The sequence below is a fragment of the Camelus bactrianus genome, chromosome 3 (assembly GCF_048773025.1).
Source record: "Camelus bactrianus isolate YW-2024 breed Bactrian camel chromosome 3, ASM4877302v1, whole genome shotgun sequence".
NCBI lineage: Eukaryota > Metazoa > Chordata > Mammalia > Artiodactyla > Camelidae > Camelus > Camelus bactrianus.
This window is the reverse complement of record NC_133541.1, coordinates 37,904,707-37,924,552: the sequence shown is the minus strand read 5'-3', so window position 1 is coordinate 37,924,552 and position 19,846 is coordinate 37,904,707. Positions and strand designations below refer to the sequence as shown.

Below are 19,846 nucleotides of genomic sequence, written 5' to 3'. Positions count from 1 at the left end.
TTTGAGAGGATAGGGACCACTCCTTGGCCAACTGGATGGGGCCAGGCATCTAAATAAGATGTTTGTGCTATACTTACACTTTTCATCAACAGCTGGAATCCTCAGGGTGGCTACTGGAGACTTTCCAAGAGAATTATAAGAAGTCACAGATATCCAGTAGGCCTTGCCTTCCAGATACAGTTCAAGCTGCTGGTTAGTGGTGTTTATAGTCTCTGTGAGGTTAGTGCTGTTTTCTGGAAAGTACCATATGTTGTAGCCAAGTGTTTTTTCCAGGACAGGGGCTCCTTTTGCCTTCTGAATACAAAGAAGACAAAATTTATTGCCAAAAATAAAGAAAGGAATTAAGATAGTGATGAATGGTGGGGATCAGGGGTGGGAGGTAATGTTAACTATTACGTGCTAAACTACAATCAGGTAATTACCCTTCTGGAATGAATAACATACCTTGAGCCATGAGATTAACCCCTCAGGTGCCAGAAGAGGGGATTTCTAAAATGGTCCCTTGGTACCAACCCTTGTCATAAATCGAATTCCATGAAGCTAAACTAGAGTGATGCCCAAATCAATGCAAGCAAGCCATCCCCCTTTTCCTTTTGACTGTATCTTTCCCTCCATCCCAAATGGGCAGAGGGGTATAAACTTAAACGTTGAAGCATGACCTCTGAGACAATCCCAAGTCTCTTCTAGCTCTGGGCTATTTCTTTCCTGGAAGCATCCAGGGGTTGAAGAGTATCTGGGCCCTTGCCTTTTATCTCCACAACTCCCCCTCTGAGGAGGCAGCAAGTTTCCGTGGACCAGGCATTCCAGCTAAGAAGACGAAAACATTTGAGGCTGCCCTACCAGACCCAAATCCTTGGTGAGAAACATAGGGTGACCCTAGGGGCTCTAAGCCAAACTCTTTTTCAGCCTTGAACCTAAGCCCACTAACCAGATGTTTTCCTAGAGATCAGCAGGCTGAGTATTTCCCAAGAATGATAAGGCTTTCCAGTTGTCTTTCTGTTATTGATAACACACATCAGTGGAGTGGACTGACTGAACGTAAAGTCAGAGGGACTTTAGAAGTCATTTTGTCCCACTGCCTTCCCAGTTCAGGAATTTCCTTTACAGGCTCCCATAACATAAAACCTAGAAGGAAGGTCAGGTAGAACCCTCCTCATGACTTTTATCTTTTATCTCTCAAGACAACTTGTTCTCTTTTTTGAATAACAGCTTTAGACTCTCCCTTCTGAGTAAGATGGCCCACATTCTGCCTATGGAATGTGTATCTCCTAGGCCTTTTCTCTTGCCTTTTGAGATGGCCTGCACTCTGCCTATGGAGTGTGTATCTATTTTTACTTCAAACTAAACACCCACCCCCATGCCTTATGGCCTCTCTGGCCTTCTGAGACAGACTGCACTCTTTGTCTATGAAGTGTGCATCTCCTTGAATAAATCTTAAATAAATAAATAAATAAATAAATAAAAGCTTTATTATAGACATAATTCACACACTGTAAAATTCACTTTTTTTCAAGTGTACAATTCAGTGGCTTTTAGTATATTCAAAGAGTTGTACAATAATCACCACTATCTAATTTTAGTCTATTCTTTTTTAAGCAACTCTAATTCTTAGAAAACTCCCCTACTGAAACAGAAGGAAGACCAGTCCCCAGGTGAAGGGGAGAAGGAGGAGGGCATTGAAGTCCATCTCACCTAGTTCACAGATTGGCCTATTTGACCACAGGTCTGGCCACATGTGGAGCTGGCCACATGTGGTATTTGCCATTGTTTGCTTTCCTTCCTCAAAAATATATTGACAGAGTCATTGGCTTCCACCCTTGATAACTGAGAAAGAATCCACAATATCTGGGTCTCAGAGATTTCCCAACACCACTGGCTGTGCTTGTCCTTGCCTGCTCCCTGCTGCCTATGAGGGTGTTCCTCAGCCCTGGGGTGTGAAGGGAGAGGAGAAAGGTAGAAGAATGCTCCAACCCCGAAGTAATTGGGATTGGGATGTCGTTTGAAAAAGTAGGGTGATTTCTCCATTTCCAGAAGGATTTTAAACTTGCCTGGACTTGGGCAAGAATGAGATAACATGGTGAGTATTTCCTGAGAATTTTGGAAACACATTAAAGAGTTTTGGCATCTCACTCACCTACCTCTCTCCTTCCCCTCAGCTTTCCCATCTTCCCTCTCCTATTGCCTGGCTGGGTTTTTTTTTTTTCCCCCCTCTATTTGCCCTTTTCCTGTCCTGTTTATTCCCTCTTTCCCTCCTTTTCTTACCTTCTCCTCTAATCTGCTTCTCCTTCCTCCTCTTCTCTGTATTACCCATCTGGCTTCTCCTTTGGTCCTCACTGCCAGGTCTCCATCCTACAAAGGACCATTTGGCCCCTGTTCTGTCCTTGCACCCCACTATCCCAGTACTTAAGGGGACACATGTAATATATGTTGGCGATGACCTGAGGACACACTAGGAAGCTGGCCCCAAGTCAGTGCTCTCCTCCAATGTGGGGGTGAGGGCTATAGAATTTCACATTGCCTTCTACTGGAGGCCAGCCAGTGATTTCTTCTCCAGAAGATCAAGGTGCTTCCTGCACTTGCACTTTGTACCCATCCCTACTATTAACGTTTCAGACCAAAGAAGAGGGGACCAGGGTCTGTAATGCACGTTCAGGCCATCTACACAATGACGTATAGGATTTTAATGAGCTGGGAAACCATTCTGAGATCTGGGACAGAATAAAGCCTCTAGGGAATGAAATTAAGTTAAAATTTCAATTATCACAGTTCTTGGAGGTGTAAGAAACTAAGGCTTTTACACAGAAAGAGTAAATAAACAACCTAGAGGGAGATCACCTTCCACAACAACTTCACTGGCCTTCTTCCATCCACCCTGGCTGGTCTCAGGACTCGCCACAGATCCAGGCCATGTGGAGCTGCAAGAAACAAGAAGGAGGTGCTCAACTCAGAAGGGAGTTGCAGCAGGAGATGGTGAAATTAGCTGGGCTGCCTATTTAGAAAATGCAGTTGGTAAGGATTTGCTTGAGGTAGGAATAAATGGAGAGTAGAAGGCTGGCAACATTGCAATGACCAATGATGTCTTCATTTTGTGGCTGAAGGACTGGAATCAAACAAAGGTCAAAAATAAAACTGCTCTTGGATCTGATGACTTAATGTAAGGTAAAATAAAATAACAATAGACTCCTTTGCAATATAATTTATCATTCAAATCTGGATTGGAATGTGATATCTTATATCCTGTAAGATATAACATCCAACAGACATTAAAGCTGGGAAAGACACAGATAACTGATAAGGAGATTTATATATAATTTATGCCATATCAACTCCCCAAAAGGATGGCACTACATACTTACAAGGTTATAAAATATAAGAAAGAATTAAAGAAGAAAGAAGCAGAGAAATAATCTTTATTAAAAATCCCTCCCTGGGCTCTAAATTTAATGATGATCTTCCTGGCAGGAAAAGTAAACAAGAATCAAACTGGGTTGCATATTTCTCATGGCCTGATAAAAAGGAAACATAGTGATCCATGTGAAGAGGCAAGTATTTTCTGGCTACGGGCACTGAATTCATAAATGGAATTTATCGTGTGGGTCCTCTCAAAAAAGATGAAGGCTGACACCTGCAATCAGAAATATGGCACGTGTATACCTCTCATGGTTGTCTTCTATAAAATGCAAGGGTACAGCGTTAAACTTGATTTATGCATCTCTCTAGTGAACAACGTAACTGAAGACAACATAGTTCATGTGTTAGCGTCTGATGATCTAACCATCCAGAGATAAAACTTACAAAAACAAGAAGAATTTATATTACACTTGATCTCTAGACTGTATCTCTCAAATATCATGTCTCAAGGAGTTCTGACAAAAAGTTGCTCACTGGCAATTTATAGTTAAATCCTCTGATGTGGATCTGAAACTTCAAAATGCTCGTCTTCTGATTAAACAATGATATACACACTTCAGTCATGAGAAGAAAGCGGAGAGTTCTAAAAACCTGTGCCCAAGGCTGATGGGTTATAATTTGGAGAACTGAAATGTTTCTAACTGACGCTACAGTTGACGCTACTCTGAATCTCTTCTTGAGGAAATCAGATGGTTGAAAATAATGTAATTTAGTCTGCACCACTCAGGCCAAGATCTAAATTATTTTAGTGCTGAGAGATTCTTTTCAGAGATCTCTTTAACTTTAAGTGATTGAGTGTTTTAAAGTGAAATTACACACTGAACTCTAATGACAACTTCATAATGTAGGAATGTGCTAAAGGGCAATTAGGGCAATAACATATCTTGTCATCAATGGAGAATCACACTTCTACAACTACTCTTGTAGCAGCCCAAGTGTGGGTAACACAGTCTAACTGTTAGGTTCTGAGTCTCCCAGTGAGATCTATTATAATTCGATATAAGTTGCATAGAAGGAAATTTGAATTATTTAGACTTTACATATGGCTCAGTCTGCATTCCACTGAGATGTTGTCTTACAAGTTCTGTCAGCAGTTTTCTGATTTCCCAAAGGTCTTTATTGAATTGAAGACAGGAGAGCCAGGACTCAGCTTTCTCAGACAGAGAGCAACAGGCTGGTTTCGGCCACATCTAAAAGCCAAGGAGATGTGAGCAGAGACAGATCCTCCCAGAAGAGAGCCTCAGCACAAGGCCGCAAAGACCCTAGACCTTCAGATGTGACCCACAGAATAGGAAAGCCTCTCACTCTGTCTCTTGCTTGCAGAGTCTCTCTGTTCCACTTATGTGGAAGTCACACTCAGGGTAATAATATTGAGAGTAAAAGAAAAAATATAAAGGCAAAGTGTTCCTTATAATCCAGTTCCAAATATTCATCTGAAGTACAGACAGAAGCAAAAATAAACTGATTATTAAGTAATGAATCATGCTAGTCACTTGATTAGACATGAGTAAAATTCTCCTTAGATTTATCCCATAGGCAGCCACTTAGTTCTAGCAGATGGTGATAATGAACGAATTTAATTGGGAGTTTTCCTTTCACTGAGGCACTACTGAAAATGTGGTCCAAAGAGAAACAGTCTTCTCAATGTAAACTTCCCACAGATGCAGGTTTTAGTACAACCATTGTCTGACCAGCATGTAAATCTACAATTATTACACCCAATGTTCCACTGACCATGAGTTAATAATGAATTTGCAGTTTAATCGAAGAGGAAAAAGCAATAATTCTGTATTTGTGAAGAACAATATTGAGTTTTTCCAAATCTGCCAAAATATCTACTTATTCAAAGGCATTGATTATTTGGACAGATATAGTAACAATTTGCTGCTATGCTGTTTCTATTACAATCTGGAAATAAACCACAACCACCACCACCAATCAACACCTCAGACACCTCCTGCTGCCCTTGCTGAAGATCAACTCAAAGAATTGCTAACTTTTAGCAAGTGTCACTGTACTTAGCATTTTACCTGAATTATCTCATTTAACCTCCAGAGCCCTATAATTAGGTCCACCAATACCATTATCTCCATTTCTGAGGCACAAAAAAGTGAAATAACTGCCCAATGTCATAAACTTTTAAGTAATAAACCCAGGATTTGAATATAATTATATCTGCTTCATGTAGTAGGTATTTATATGCTTAAGCATAGGTAAATAAACCTAATAATCAATATGTTGAAATCCAAAAGCAAATAGGTAGTGTTTCACATTCAACTTAGAATAGAAATCTTCAAACAATTAGAAAAGGTTTGAGGTGGTGTGTATTAAACAAATGGCATTTTAAATAGGGAGACAAATAGTTAATGAATTAAAAAAGGAGAAATTAGGATTTGCTGGGGGTGAGGGGTATATTTTCATCAGTTTCTTCTTAGATTCTGAAAAAATTAAGAAAAACAAAAGCAAAATTCTCTAGTGGTGACTTTGATAAAAGCTTATTTGATTTAATTAGTAAAAGGCACAGAGAACACCAGCTTCCAGTGTTTTGCTAATCAATCTTAGCCAAGCTAGCTGACATAATAAATCTACTGAAAGGATAAATCAATTCTGGCAGCAAAACAAGTGGATGAAACTGTCATTAGGGAGTTGCTGGATTGTGATGAGCTAACTTGACACTGAGCCATAAGGACACCAGCAGGTCACTGGAAAGAAGAGTCAGCTACAGGTAGAAGACCTGTATACAAAACAAGATCAGACCCAGGCTAGAACTCAGTCTCCCAGGTTGCCTGCTGAAAGGTGTGGCAAAGGGAGAGGACAATTTGTACAATGATAATGCATGCATCCATCCTAATATTTTAAAAGGGAGGGCTCACCTGAGACACAGGCAGCAATAACTGAGCACTCCAAAAAATTATAACCATCATGCCATCTTTATGTGCTGTTTGATACTTGTAAACTGTTATATTTGTTTTGGGACTGGAAAACTTTGAGATGATATCCATAGAATATAAATGTGTTCCTACATGCTGTCTATAATTTTAATCAAAAGTTTCATTAGATCCACACCTTGACTAGTTTTGTTTTAACCATGCATGTATTTTTATTTATTTAAAATTTCTATACCCATTACCATTTGTAAGGCACTATTCTAAGAACTTAAACACATAATGATTAGGGATTTTTTTTAAACTTCTTCCTGTACTGCTACAGCCTGGCATGGAAGCCTGGATGCCTGAATGGCACAGAAGAATGGAATCTTAGGGTGAGAAGGGCCTTCAGAAGCCATCTAGCACAATTCCCCATATGTGGCAATGAATCCCTGTTGTGTAACTACATCTACCAACAGTCCAGACTAAGCATGAGCATCTCCAATAGGAGATACACAATTCAGAAAGCACCAGATTATTTCCAGATATCTGACCATATGGGAGAACATGCCAAACATCTGTTAATACCAACTTGGGTCTCACGGGCAACTCAACCAGGATCCAGAGGAATAAAATTATGTCATATGGACCAGGGAGCATAGAAGCTGATCCCACATGTTACCCGAGACCAGTGTGGCACTTAGTTGTAAGACTGACTAAGAAGGGCCTGAAATCATGCCAGAGGTTGAGGAGGGGCAGGGGCACAGATTCATAGTCTAAAACTTACACGTCCTACAGACAAAGCTGAAGCCTCAGAAGGTTAGAAGGATCAGCATTTTCATGTTTCTTTTCCATATTTCAGAAGATACATGGCCTTCAACAAGTATTCATTTAATTAGTCATTCATTCATTCGTTTATTGTATTAGGCTGAAAAATGGACCTCAAAGATATAAGTCCAAATCTCTAAAACCTGTAAGTGTTACTTTATATGGTCAAAGGGATTTTTGTAGCTGTGATTAGGTGAAGATCTTGAGATGGGGAGATTATCCTGGTGGACTCTAAATATTATCACACAGGTCATTATAAGAGGGAAGCAGACAGATTTGACACAGCAAAGGAGAAGAAGGTAATGTGATAACACAAGCAGAGATTGGAGTAGTATGTTTTGTACATAGGAAGGGGCCACAAACCAAGGAATACAGGCAGCCACTAGAAGGTGGGAGAGGCAAGAAAATATATTCTCCCCTCAGAGTCTCCAAAAGGAGACAACCCTGCCAACACTTTGACTTTAGTCCAGTGAAACTGACTTTGGACTTCTTACTTCCAGACTATAAGAGGAAAAAAAAAGTGTGCTGCTTTTAGCTACTAAGTTTGTGGCAATTTTTTACAGTGACCAAAGGAAACTAATACATTCATCAAATTTATTGACCATACTGGGGATCAGGCACTGGGCAAGGCTCTTGATTTACAGAGAAGACTAACATGCTGAGTGACCCTGAGCAACTGGGAGCTGGTAAACTCAGCTCCCTCACCTGCAAATGGGGGTGATTCTACATAATTTATGGGGCTTTTAGGCATAATACTAATAGGAAATCTGGTATCTATCAAATGTTTACTATGGGCTAAACATATCATTTCATTTGATCTTTAAAATAATATTAAAAAGTAGGTACTACTATTAACTCAATTTTACAAATTATGTTCTGTTATGGAAATGGGAAATAAATAGTGAGGAGACTGAGGCTTAGAGATGAGGTATCTTGCCCCAAATCACTCCAGAGCCAGGCTGGGATTTATACCAAGCCCACAGACTCAAAGCACTGTTCTTAGTTACTATACCTGACTCAGGGCAAGCACTCAACCAATGTGCAATCCCTTTCTCACTCCTCTCAGTATCATTAAAGATGTGACATTTTTTCCTTGTTTGTTATACTGTCAACTAAAAATTGGCACTTGCCATCTGCCTCTACAAGGACTGAATCACGTTGGTACTTGCCATCTACCTCTGCTTGGATTAAATCATAATCCACTGCAGCCAATGACCTCCAACACACCCTGAAAGGAGTTCAGGATGGAGGTCAGGAATGAGGTACTCTGTGTTCTGGGAAAACTGGCAGAACAGGCCTTCAGACAGTTAGATATTTTCAGGAGAAGACTTTATGAGCCCAAATTCTTGCATCTCCTCATATTTAGAAAAGCACTAAAATCATTAAAGGGGACATCTGCTTCTGGTTACTAGCAGCAAGCCTCTGCCTAAATGTGTGCTTGACTGCACGTATCCCCCTTCACTGAAATCACATATGATACTGATGTTCCCCTCTACCTCTTCAGAGCAGTTCCTCAGAGCTATCTGAGATGCTGTCTCCTGGGCTATAATCCTCATTTTGACCCAAATGAGAGTTTGACCCAAACTCTCATGTTGTGTGACTTTATTTCAGTAGACAACATCTTTACTTATTATTTTTAGTAGTAGCTGCAAGGTTTACAATATATATGTTTACTTTATCATAGGGTACCTTTAAATCATATTATACCATTTCATAGATACTATAAGAACTTTATACGAAGATTAAAGATGTGATCTTTTGCCTTGAGGGCAAAAAGCCACTAACATAACTCAAGCTGTCAGAGAAGGGCCAGCTCATCCTGTGGGCTCAGGTGGGCACAGTGGCCACACCGGACTGTGGGATCCCACAATTCCCAAGTACAGCATGTGTCAAAACCCACAAAGGCTCAGCCTCGGCCGTCCTAAACCAGAGTAAACAGCAAAGGAATTATGAGGGACCAACTTGCCTTCTTCCTCGGTTATTCCCCTTTTTTCTTCGCTCCAGTCACTCCACAGCCTTGACTCCTCAGTCACACAGCACAGCTCTACGGCATACTCGGTAAAAGCCTGCAGCCCAGTGAGGTTGTATGCTGCTTCTTTACCCACTTCTCTTTCAGTGAAGTTGACTTCCACCTAAAAGACAGAGACAACCCTGAAGCCAGATGGGAGACCACGTTATCTTTCCATTTTCCTTCTCTACTCCCCAACCCTGTCTTACCCTTTCAGAACTAGTAGTGTTGTCGCTCAATTTTTAAAATATATAATTTTCATAAATAAACCTTTACACACACCTGGGGACCATTAGCACCTAAACAGAGTTCAGTCACTCGGAACCACCACCCCTCCCCATTTCCCACTTCTAAGCCTGTGAAGCAGAGATTCCTGCCTCTGGGCTGGATGTGAGTGACCAGAGTCTTGCTGTTCTAAAAGATGCAAGGTGGAGTCCTGGGATCCAGGGCAATGTGGGCCTCAGTTTAAACTCTGGAGGAAACAACAATGCCTAGAAACAATGTCTCAAGGAACAGTAGGTAACAGAGACCTTCGCGGAATTAAGTTCCTCCTCATGTCATGGAGAAAACCCGTGGACAAAACAAAGCTAAGTTATCATGGATTACCTCAGCATTTGTAATGGGCAGAACTAGGATCAGAGTACAGACCGCCCCACCCTTAGACTCTTTCCCTCTATCTAAGTCTTCCATTCCAAATTATTGGTCTGCAGGTAACCAGTCAAGATGCTAAAGATCTCAGCAACCTGGATGTATAAGTTCATTTTGACACTCTCGCCCTGGGGTGGGGAGTGGGGAGAGATAAATAAATCACTTCTCCTTTCTAGACCTCAGTTTCCTCATTAGTAAAATTAGTGTGTTGCTTTATAGAATCCCTAAAGTCCCTTACAGACTCAACTCTGCAAAAGAAACTAAAATCTCAGTTATGTATTTCTGTTGCTGCAACATAAACTTTTAGCTGTTGCTTTATATACATTTATACTGAGTTGATTAATAAAAATAAACTGCATGTCCATAAAAGGCATGTCCATTTTGTGAGTATGCACAATATTTCCTTAGAAGAGAAGGAAGTTCTATTATTTCTTATGCATATGTAACAGCTGTGAAAATAGGTCCTGGGCCTAAAGGAAATTTGGCAAAATGAGGATGTATATATGTGGCCAAAAGCTGAGCATCCCAGCTACAGATGGACAGTTCTGAACACCCAGCCTAGTGAGATGGTGTCAGAGCAAGGAAGTAGCATCCAGAGGTGGAGAGCAGTTCCGCTGCTGAATCCTGGGTGCCCTGAGAACCCGATTTCGACAGCCCCTGGAGATGGTGCACTGGTAGAATAAGGTTGTTGGGACTATAACTTGGGACAATCCATCATCTCTGGGAAAGTAGCCTCCCCAATTTACCTTATGGGTAAAACCAGTTGAAGCCAGATTAAGACCTTTAGGAGAAGTCCAGCCACATGGTGCCCTCCATACATAAATCAAAATAAAAACAATATTAATTCATAAAATGTGTGAAGATGTCTTAAAGTTCTATTCTACTTTTCATGCTTTAAAAAATACGTAATAATTTGTAAAAAAAAAAAAAAAAAAAAAACAACTTTCAAATGTTTCCTCCTGCTTTGCTAGTGCTGTCAGCACACCCTTGGCCTGCTTGCTGGGTCTCCTCGCATTTAGGTTCAGGATCTGCTGTCTAATGTTCCTGTGCAAGTCTGTTCTTCTCAGCCGTAGCCCCAATGGGGAAAAGAAGCTCTTGTCTTCCAAACAGACTGCCTGTAAGGTTCTTTCACTGTGGCTTTTTGTCCAGGCTATGTGACTTTGGCCCTCACAGGGTCCAGGATCAATTGATCCTCCATATACAGGCTTAAACCTAAAACTTCCCCAACTCAACACAAGAAATAGTCTCAGACCAAAACACTAATTAACTTTATCAGGTTTGTTTCTAATAATCAATACTTGTGCCAAATCCTAGCTTATTCAAAGTGTTTATATCTTAAGAGATAAGTCAGAAATTTTGGAGCAGAGCCTGAATCAAACCCTTAAAACAGTCTTGAGAGCCTTTTGTAGAGTGTTCACATGGTTCCATTTTATTATAAAGGTGGAAATTCTTGACACTAGGGCCACAGGAAGGTGGTTTGCAGGCTAAAGTATGGTCAAATGAATGACTGAACTTGGAGTCAGAAAACCTGGGCTCAAGTCTGCAACTTACAAACCTTGAGATCTTGGACAGGTGATTTAAGCTCTCTACATTGCAGTTTACTTATCTGTAATAATAAAAATAGTGATGCCTCATTTATAGGATATTTGCAAGGATTAAAAAAAGCACTTTGTAACCCTTATAGCAATATACAAACACAAATCTTGCTATATGGACATACTGGGGATTTCAGAATTAGTTTTTATATGGTTTAGTTTAATCAAACATTTACTAAGCACATGTGCCAGGCAATGGGAAGACAGATGAAAATCAAGGTCTCTGTGTTTGAGAAACTTATAGTCTAATGCTGGGGAAGATGACTTGAAATGACTGTTACATGCAATGACAGAGGAGGAGCACCTAGCTCAGACTCTCAAAAGGAAATATGTCAGACCCGAATTCTGAGAAATGAATAGATTCATGGCAAGAGTAGAGGTACAAAGCAGAGAATGTTTTAAGCAGAAGCACAAACAAGTGAAATGACATGACACAAGGGAACCTAGCAATTCAGGATTACTAGAGAAGCCAGAGCAAGATGTAAGATGAGGTTGGAGAGGTCAATAGGGGCTGGGTTTTAGAGGGTTAAGGATTTGGGCCTTTTTCCACTGATAATGGGATGGGAATCATTCACAGAAGGTTGGGTTGGTTTAGTTGGGTTTAAAACTGAGTAGACTTGGTCGTGTTTGAAAGCTGAAAGGAGAGAGATACAGGCTGCACATTCCATTTTCCTCCCTTTGCACTTTCTCAAGGAGAGAAAGAAGAAGGTTATATTCCCTTCAAGGGATTGGAAGGAAGGAGGCAAAGATGAGGGCAGATGTAGGTGAATTTACCAAAGAGGCAGGTGACAGAATGCTAGAGTTGGGGTAGTTTGCATATGCTGCCCTCACTTAGTATTGGGCATGGTTTAGTAATTTTCCAGAGGGAATAGATCCTGGCTTGTTTTTCTTGTTGAATCTTATCCCAGCAGCCACAGGACTCAAGTCCCAGATAAATAAAAGAAATCAAGGGTTGCTAGCCAGTAGATCACTCCAGAGGTTCCTCAGACTCACTGAGACCATGACATGTGATACAAAAGAAATGAGCTTATGCTGTGCTGGGGACTTCCCTGCTTAGGAGTCCTCTTCTGGGTTCCAGAAACTACAAATCCATGGGTCTTGTATTATACATAGTCAGTCCTAGGAGGATGGATCCAGAGCTGGCACAGAAAGGGAGCTGAGAGGAAGAGTAAACATCATTTCTCTTGCCTTGAATATAAGACAAGTGAAACTTAACAAATTTTTCTTTTCTAAAAGAGTGCTGGTCTAGCAGAGGATGCAATAGACAGTATCTACGTATTTCAGCAAAGGAAAAAGTCTAGTGATGGCCTCATGGGCAAGATAAAAAAAGTAGGTGGAATGACTTTGGTGATAACTAACTGTATTCAAAGACGCCTGAGTAAATGACCACACTCAAAGGAGACGCTGATGCCTCCAGATGGGCTCTGACATAGTCACTCTTTTTGATTGAAGATTAGATAAAAGTACAGAAGTAAGTGTTATCACATCTGAAGATACTGAAAAGTTATAAAGTAATAAGTTAACTATAAGTTTTATTGAAAAGTTAGCAAGTAGAAAGTTAACTACAAGTTTCGGGTGATAGAATAAAGATTCTAAAGAGGCCGAAATGGTGGATAAGACCAACATGAAGAAATTCAATAGGAATAAATAAAGCAGCAGAATTTTAGGTTAAAAACAAACAAGTTGTAAGATAGTGAAGATGTTTTTACTAGAAAATCTCATGTGTGTGTGTGGGGAGTCTTAAAGATTTAACTGATTTAATTGGCTAGGAGCTGATGAAGAATCAATAATGTAAGTTGGTTATTTTAAAAAGTTGATATAATTTCAGACTGCATTGATAGATATATGAGAATTATCTCTGAACGGTAAGGTAAGAAAACATATCTTAAGACACAAAAGGCATTAAACTTAAAGGAAAAGATTGATAAAATTTGACAGTATTAAAATTAAGAAGTTCTGTTTATCTAAAGTTACCACTTAAGAGAGTGAAAAGGCAAGCCATGTGGTAAGAGATATTTAAATACACATAAAAAAAAATAAAGGACTCACAAATAGAATATAGAAGGAACTCCCACAAGTCAATTAAAATCAGGCAGATCATCCAACAGAATAAACATGCAAAAGGCTTAAATTAACACTTCACCAAGAAGGACTCTAAATGACCAATAAACACATGGAAAGGTATGCAGCCTCATTCAAAGTGAGTTAAATGCAAATTAAAGCCATGATTCTATTGCATTCATACAAGGAATACTACACTGCAATGAAAATGTACAAACTCCAGCACTGTATAACGTGAATGGATCTTAAAAGAACAATATATAGAGAAAGAAGCAAAACATAAAGAAAATACAAAATGTATGGATTCCTTTTATATAATGTCTCAAACTACGTTGTTCAGGAATGCAGGCTTACATGGTAAAAACCATAATAAAAAGTAGGGAAGTAATTACCATGAAAATTGGGGTAATTCTTAGCTCTAAAGGCAGGAAGCCTGTGTCATCAGGAAAAGGTAGATGGGGGCTCTGGTGTGCTATTTTTACCTCAGTGGTTTTCACATGAATACTGATTTAATAATAATTGGTTAAATGCAATATGTTTTATTCACTTTTCTAAACATGTGTTATACATCACAATTTCATGAAACATTAGAAAAATTAAAAAGGAAATGGCAAAAAAAAAAAAAAAAGAAAAGAAAAGGAAATGGCCAAGCCACTGAATTTCTGGCAGCCAACAAAGCTAGACACAAACCAGGGTGGAATGCAAAAGTTAACTTCTCACTTTTTTCATTTGTCCCTTGGCCATTTCCCATCTAAAAGGCCCAAATGGGAAACCAGGAAGAAAGGTATTGACTATTGTCTATCTTCTATTTTCAACGTAGAAAATGGAAAAAATGATTCCAAGTCAACAAAAGTTGTCAATAATTCTCTTATTTGGGCTCTATAATAGAAACATTTTAATGGCTTAACTTACCCAGTGGGTACTGTTTACTGTTCTGAATCGAAGTATGTATTTAAAATTAGATGACTTAGGTGCCAATACAGGCCTCACCCATCTTATTTGAACCATTCGTTTAACACCCGAAACTGGTTTCACACTGGAAATCTTGGGTGGCTCGGTTTTAACTGAAAATGAAAATCACACAGTTCTCATATCTGCAAAAAGATCAGAAAGTACTAATAACATTGACCCAGAATTGGAAAAAAAAAAAAACCTAGGAAGAAAATTATAGTACATATTCTGTGATTTGCTGTATGCAAATAGCATTAATGCAAAAGGAATGCTTGCCACCTCCCATTCTCACAAGAAAAGAATGTCTAATGAGGAGAGGAGATATTCCTAAGATTTTTCTGCATATCGGCCTTCTACTGACTGGGTCAGACCTTATGTTGAGAATAAAGGAGGTAAAATGAAGAGACTACAGGACCAGAAAATGGGCTGTTCCCCTTCACTCCCCTTTCCTCCCCTCAGCCTCTCTTTGATCCCTAGGAGGAAGGAGTGCCCAGTAGAAAGCGCTTGTCATTTCGCCTGAACACTGCAAACATTCTCACCCAAATCTCTCTTTGAAAATGGGTTTTCTTTTCTGGTTATAAAAGTAACATATGCTCATTCCAAAATTTTTTTAAATATAGAAAGAACATAAAGAAAAACTTTTGCCATCAGCCAGAGATAACCATTATTAGCACTATGGTGAACTTCCAGGCTTTTTACCATGCAAGAATTTGTATACTTTTTTTGGGGGGGGGGTAATTAAGTCTATTTATTTCATTATTTTTTTAATGGAGGTACTAGGGATTGAACCCAGGACCTCCTGCATGCTAAGTATGCACTCTACCACTTGAGCTATGCCCTCCCCCCAAGAATTTGTATATTTTTAAAATAAAATTGATATTATACTAAATAAAGCTTTTGTCATTTTTAAAAAATTTACAAAGTAAGGAAATATCCTCTTGCATTATAAATTCTTCAAAACATGATTTTTTCAAAGCTTCATAATATTCTAGCTTATGAACAAACAAGTTATTTGACCCTTTCTCTATTACTGCACATAGTGCTCCCAGTTTTTCATGTTAAACCTCCCTGAGAATAGAAGCTGGGTCTTGATCACAAAGCCTAGAATTAACACTTGACACTTAGAAGGTATCAGGTATTTATGAAGTGAATAAATAAATGGATAATAGTTGCTTCTTTGCATCACTGATGGGTTCCTTAGATCCCCTAGGATAGAATAATTAAATAAAAGTGTATAAACATTTTTAGGGCTGCTTCCCATGAAATGTCATTTTGCTTTCCAAAAAAAGCTACACTAATTTCAGTGTATGTATATATCACAATTTCTTTATTCATGAATCTGTTGGTGGACATTTAGGTTGTTTCTGTATCTTAGCTATTGTGAATAATATTTCAATGAACATGGAAATTCAGGTATCTCTTTGAGATCTGGATTTCAATTCCCTTTGGATAAATGCCAGAAGTGGGTTTGATGGATCATATGGTACTTATATTTTTAATTTTTTGAGGAACCACCATACTGTTTTCCATAATGGTTGTATCAATTTACATTCTGACCAGGGGTACCAGGGTCCTCTTTTCTCCACATCCTCACCATTTATCTTTTGGCTTTTTAAATAATGGTCACTCAAATTGTATGAAGTGATTGTGATTTTAATTTACATTTCCCTGATGATTAGTGATGTTGAGCACCTTTTCACATACCTGTTGGCCATCTGTATGCTCTATGTCTTCTTTGGAGAAACGTCTATTTGGGTCTTTTTACTATTTTTAAATAGGACTATTTGCTTTTTTTTTTTTTTTTTTTGCTTTTGAGTGGTAGGAGTTTCTTATTTCTTTTTGGATATTGGCCCTTCATCAGATATATGATTTGCAAATATTTTCTCCCATTCTGCAGGGTGCAGAATCATTTATTGACTGTTTCTTTTGCTGTACAGGTTTTTTTTCAGTTTTATATAATCCCACTTATTTATCTTCACTTTTGTTGCCTGTACTTTTAGTGTCTTATCCAAAAAAAAAATTATTGCCAAGATAAATGTCATGGAGCTTCTTCTCTGTTTTCTTTTAGGAATTTTATGATTTCAGGTCTTATGTTTATATCTTTAACACATTTTTAGTTGATTTTTCTGTATGGTGTAAAATATGAGTCCAATTTCTTTTTTCTTTTCTTTTTTTTTTTTTTTTTTTTTTTTTTGCATATGGATATCCAGTTTTCCCAACACCCTTTATTGAAGAGACTATCCTTTTCTCATTTTATATTCTTGGTGTCCTTGTTGAAGATCAGATGATCATATATGCAGTATTTACTTCTGGGCTCTTTAGTCAGTTCCATTGGTCTATGTCTGGTTTTATGCCAATACCATACTGTTTTGATTACTATAGCTTTGTAGTATACTTTGAAATCAAGTAGTGTGATGCCTCCAGATTGGTTCTTCTTGTTCAAAATTGCTTTGGCTATTCAGAGTCTTTTGTGGTCCCATATCAATTTTAGAATTTTTTTTTTTCTGTTTCTTTGGAAAATGCCATTGGAATTTTGATAGGGATTGCATTGAATTCATAGATTGCTTTGTGTTACATGGACATTTTAACAGTATTAATTCTTCCAATCCATGAATACAGAGTATAATTTCATTTATTTCTGTCTTCTTCAATTTCTTTTATTTATAGGTTTCAGTGTATAGATCTTTCACCTCCTTTGTTAAATTTAGTCTTAAGTATTTTATTCTTTTTGATGCTATTATAAGTAGGATTGTTTTCTTAATCTTTTTTTTTTCTTGATAGATCTCAGTACTTAGCAACACTTTACCAGGTCCTAGATAATACATTATAAAAACAAAATTTCTTCAGAGATTAATTTTACAAATCTGTGTTCTACTAATTTAGACCAAAATTCCTTCTCATTCTAAGTTTTAATCAGTGGTAGTTATAGAATATTTAAATATCTACTATATCTAGTTGAAAGAGGGATAGAAGTTTTGGATTTTATGTGTTTTTCTTTTTTAGTTATCTTTGTGACACAATTTATTTTTAGTAATTTTAACTGCTAAAGTAATACATATTCACTTTAAGAAAGAAAAGATAATAATAATAAAGGTTTATGTTTAAAAAGTGAATAACCTTGCCCCTTCCAGGTCCATCATCAAGAGGTAAACCCAGTGTTTGCCATGTGAGGTAAGCCATCCAGAGGGAGTTCTTAACAAATGTTTTAAAAAGAAACCCTGGTCAAACACTTTACAAAAAGAAAATCTTAGGCCCAGATATCTACACTGGTGAAGTCTATCAAAGGCTTAAAGACAAGGTAACACTTGTAATTCAGAAACTCTTTCAAAAAATAGAAGACCAGGAAACACTTTTCAAGTCAAGAATTGAAACATAAGTTCACACAAAAATTTGTACATCAATATTCATAAAAGCAGTATTCCTAATAACCAAAAAGTGGAAAAAACCTAAATGTCCATCAACTGATGTATGGCTAAACAAAATGTGGTATATCACTACAGTGGAATATTATTCAGTTATAAAAAGGAACAAAGTATACATACATAAATGCTACAACATGGATTGAACCTTGAAAACATTACGCTAAGTGAAAGAATAAGATACTAAGGCCACATACTGTATCATGACGTTTACATAAAATATCAAAAATAGGCAGATCCATAAAGACAGAAAATAGATTTGTGGTGTTGCAGAGATTAGGGGAAGGTGGAAATAAGGGACTGGGGGACTGTTAATGGGAATGAAGTTTCTTTAGATGGGTAATGAAAATGTTCTGGAATTAGATATTGGTAATGTTTGCACAACTTTGTATGATTTTTAAAAAACACTAAATTGTCATTTTTAAAAGGTGAACCTTGTTGCATGTGAATTATATCTCACAAAAGCTGCTACTTAAAAATTATATAGTGAAAATGAGATTTTGAAAAAGAATTTAAAAGGTAAGAATTAGACATTTTAAAAATAAGAGTTTTACTCTCTTTTCCTACATGAGAATAATGTTTTAAGTGGGAAACACTCTGTTTCTTTGAGTAAAATTTATGGTACAAACTGCAAGAGGAAATCAGGAACCACCAAAAAGTCTCTTTTCATTTTTTTTCATATGGTCAGTTCCTTCCTTCTTTCCTCCCTCCCTCTCTCCCTTCCTTCCTTCCTCCCTTTCTCCCTCCCTCTTTCTCTTCCTTCTTCAATAAGACAGGTTTTCTGTATATCTGTAACACACCTATTATATCCTTGAGCTTTGAGTCTGGTTTTGAGTCCAGAGATATCTCTTAAAAAAAAAAAGGAGTATCTTTTAATAAAAGAGTATGTAAGAATATCAAATGACACTTACTTACGGTATCTAAATTCCAACGTGTTATATCAGATTGAATGACACCATCTGCATTTCGAGCTTCCACTTGAATGGTATAAATATCTGGTCTTGTTATATTTGGAAGAAAAAAAGAGCATGAAGTACCATTTTCACTTGGAGGACTACGTGTATCCCTTTTACGTCCATAAGCGCTTTAAAGGAAAAGGTGATTCAACATGAGTTTAGTACAGCAGTTTGGAAACGTAGCCATATTTAATGTATTAAGCATGTATTTTTTAGTTTCACTCAGGGTTTTCTTGAAAATTATATAGTCCAGAATTTGATGCCCATCTCTCCAAATTCTTTCCTCATCTCCAAGGAGAGATAAAAGTTACCACGGAGACCTTCTTGGAACCCTATAAGTCCATCAAAAGCTACACTCATACAATGCATTTCCTGTTGGTAAGAAGTAATTAATAGGCCCCTGAAAATCTCTGATTCTAGCCTTGAGAAGTTATTTTTTTAAAAAATCAAAGAGGGTTTGTTAAATAAACTATGGTAGACACATAAATAGAAATATAATGATAGTTGTTAATACAATTATACTTATTAATATGGAAAGATGCCTGTACTCTATTGCTGCTGGAAAAAAGGATTCATATTATATACAGAATGATCACATTTATATAAATTTATACATTTATATAACTATTCTTAAAAATGTTTGGAAAGGTCTTCATCAAAATGTTAAAAATTGTTATTTTGGTGGCGGGATTTTGGGTGATTTTTTACACTCTTTATATTTTTCAGATTGAATTTTTTGCCATTGGTGTATATTGTTCCCAGAAAACTCTTTAAAATTATTTTCCTAGATAGATCATTTAAACCTCATCAAGCTGTACTTAATGAAAACAAGTATATATGGGTAGGAATCAGATGGGAGGGTACAGCTATAGTCCACATTGCTCTGGGGATTATGTGGGAGATGAGGTAGGCTGAGAACAGAAAAGGAGGCCCACCTTGCAAGGGTTTACAAGTGCAGGGGGTGAGGGAGCAAAGCACAAAAAGGCCTCCAGGGTAATGTTGTGTTGTGGTTATGAGCACAGGCTCTGGAAGCAGACCAGGTTTGAATTTTGGCTTTGCCCCTGTTAACCCTGTGCCTTGGGCCAGTTTCTTAACCTCTCTG

The 19,846-nt window shown here is 37.9% G+C and overlaps 1 protein-coding gene across 2 annotated transcripts in view; it reads right to left on the bottom strand.

Moving 5' to 3' along the window:
• The window catches only part of IL31RA (interleukin 31 receptor A), a 78,111-nt gene that overhangs the window by 19,835 nt on the left and 38,430 nt on the right, over nt 1-19,846 (bottom strand). For both annotated transcript variants that reach the window (XM_074358482.1, XM_074358484.1), the window contains exons 4-8: nt 18,700-18,872; nt 14,331-14,482; nt 9,073-9,238; nt 2,836-2,915; nt 78-294 (exon numbers count right to left, since the gene is read on the bottom strand). In XM_074358482.1, coding sequence (XP_074214583.1) covers nt 78-294; nt 2,836-2,915; nt 9,073-9,238; nt 14,331-14,482; nt 18,700-18,872 — 788 coding nt within the window. The remainder of the gene's footprint in view (nt 1-77; nt 295-2,835; nt 2,916-9,072; nt 9,239-14,330; nt 14,483-18,699; nt 18,873-19,846) is intronic.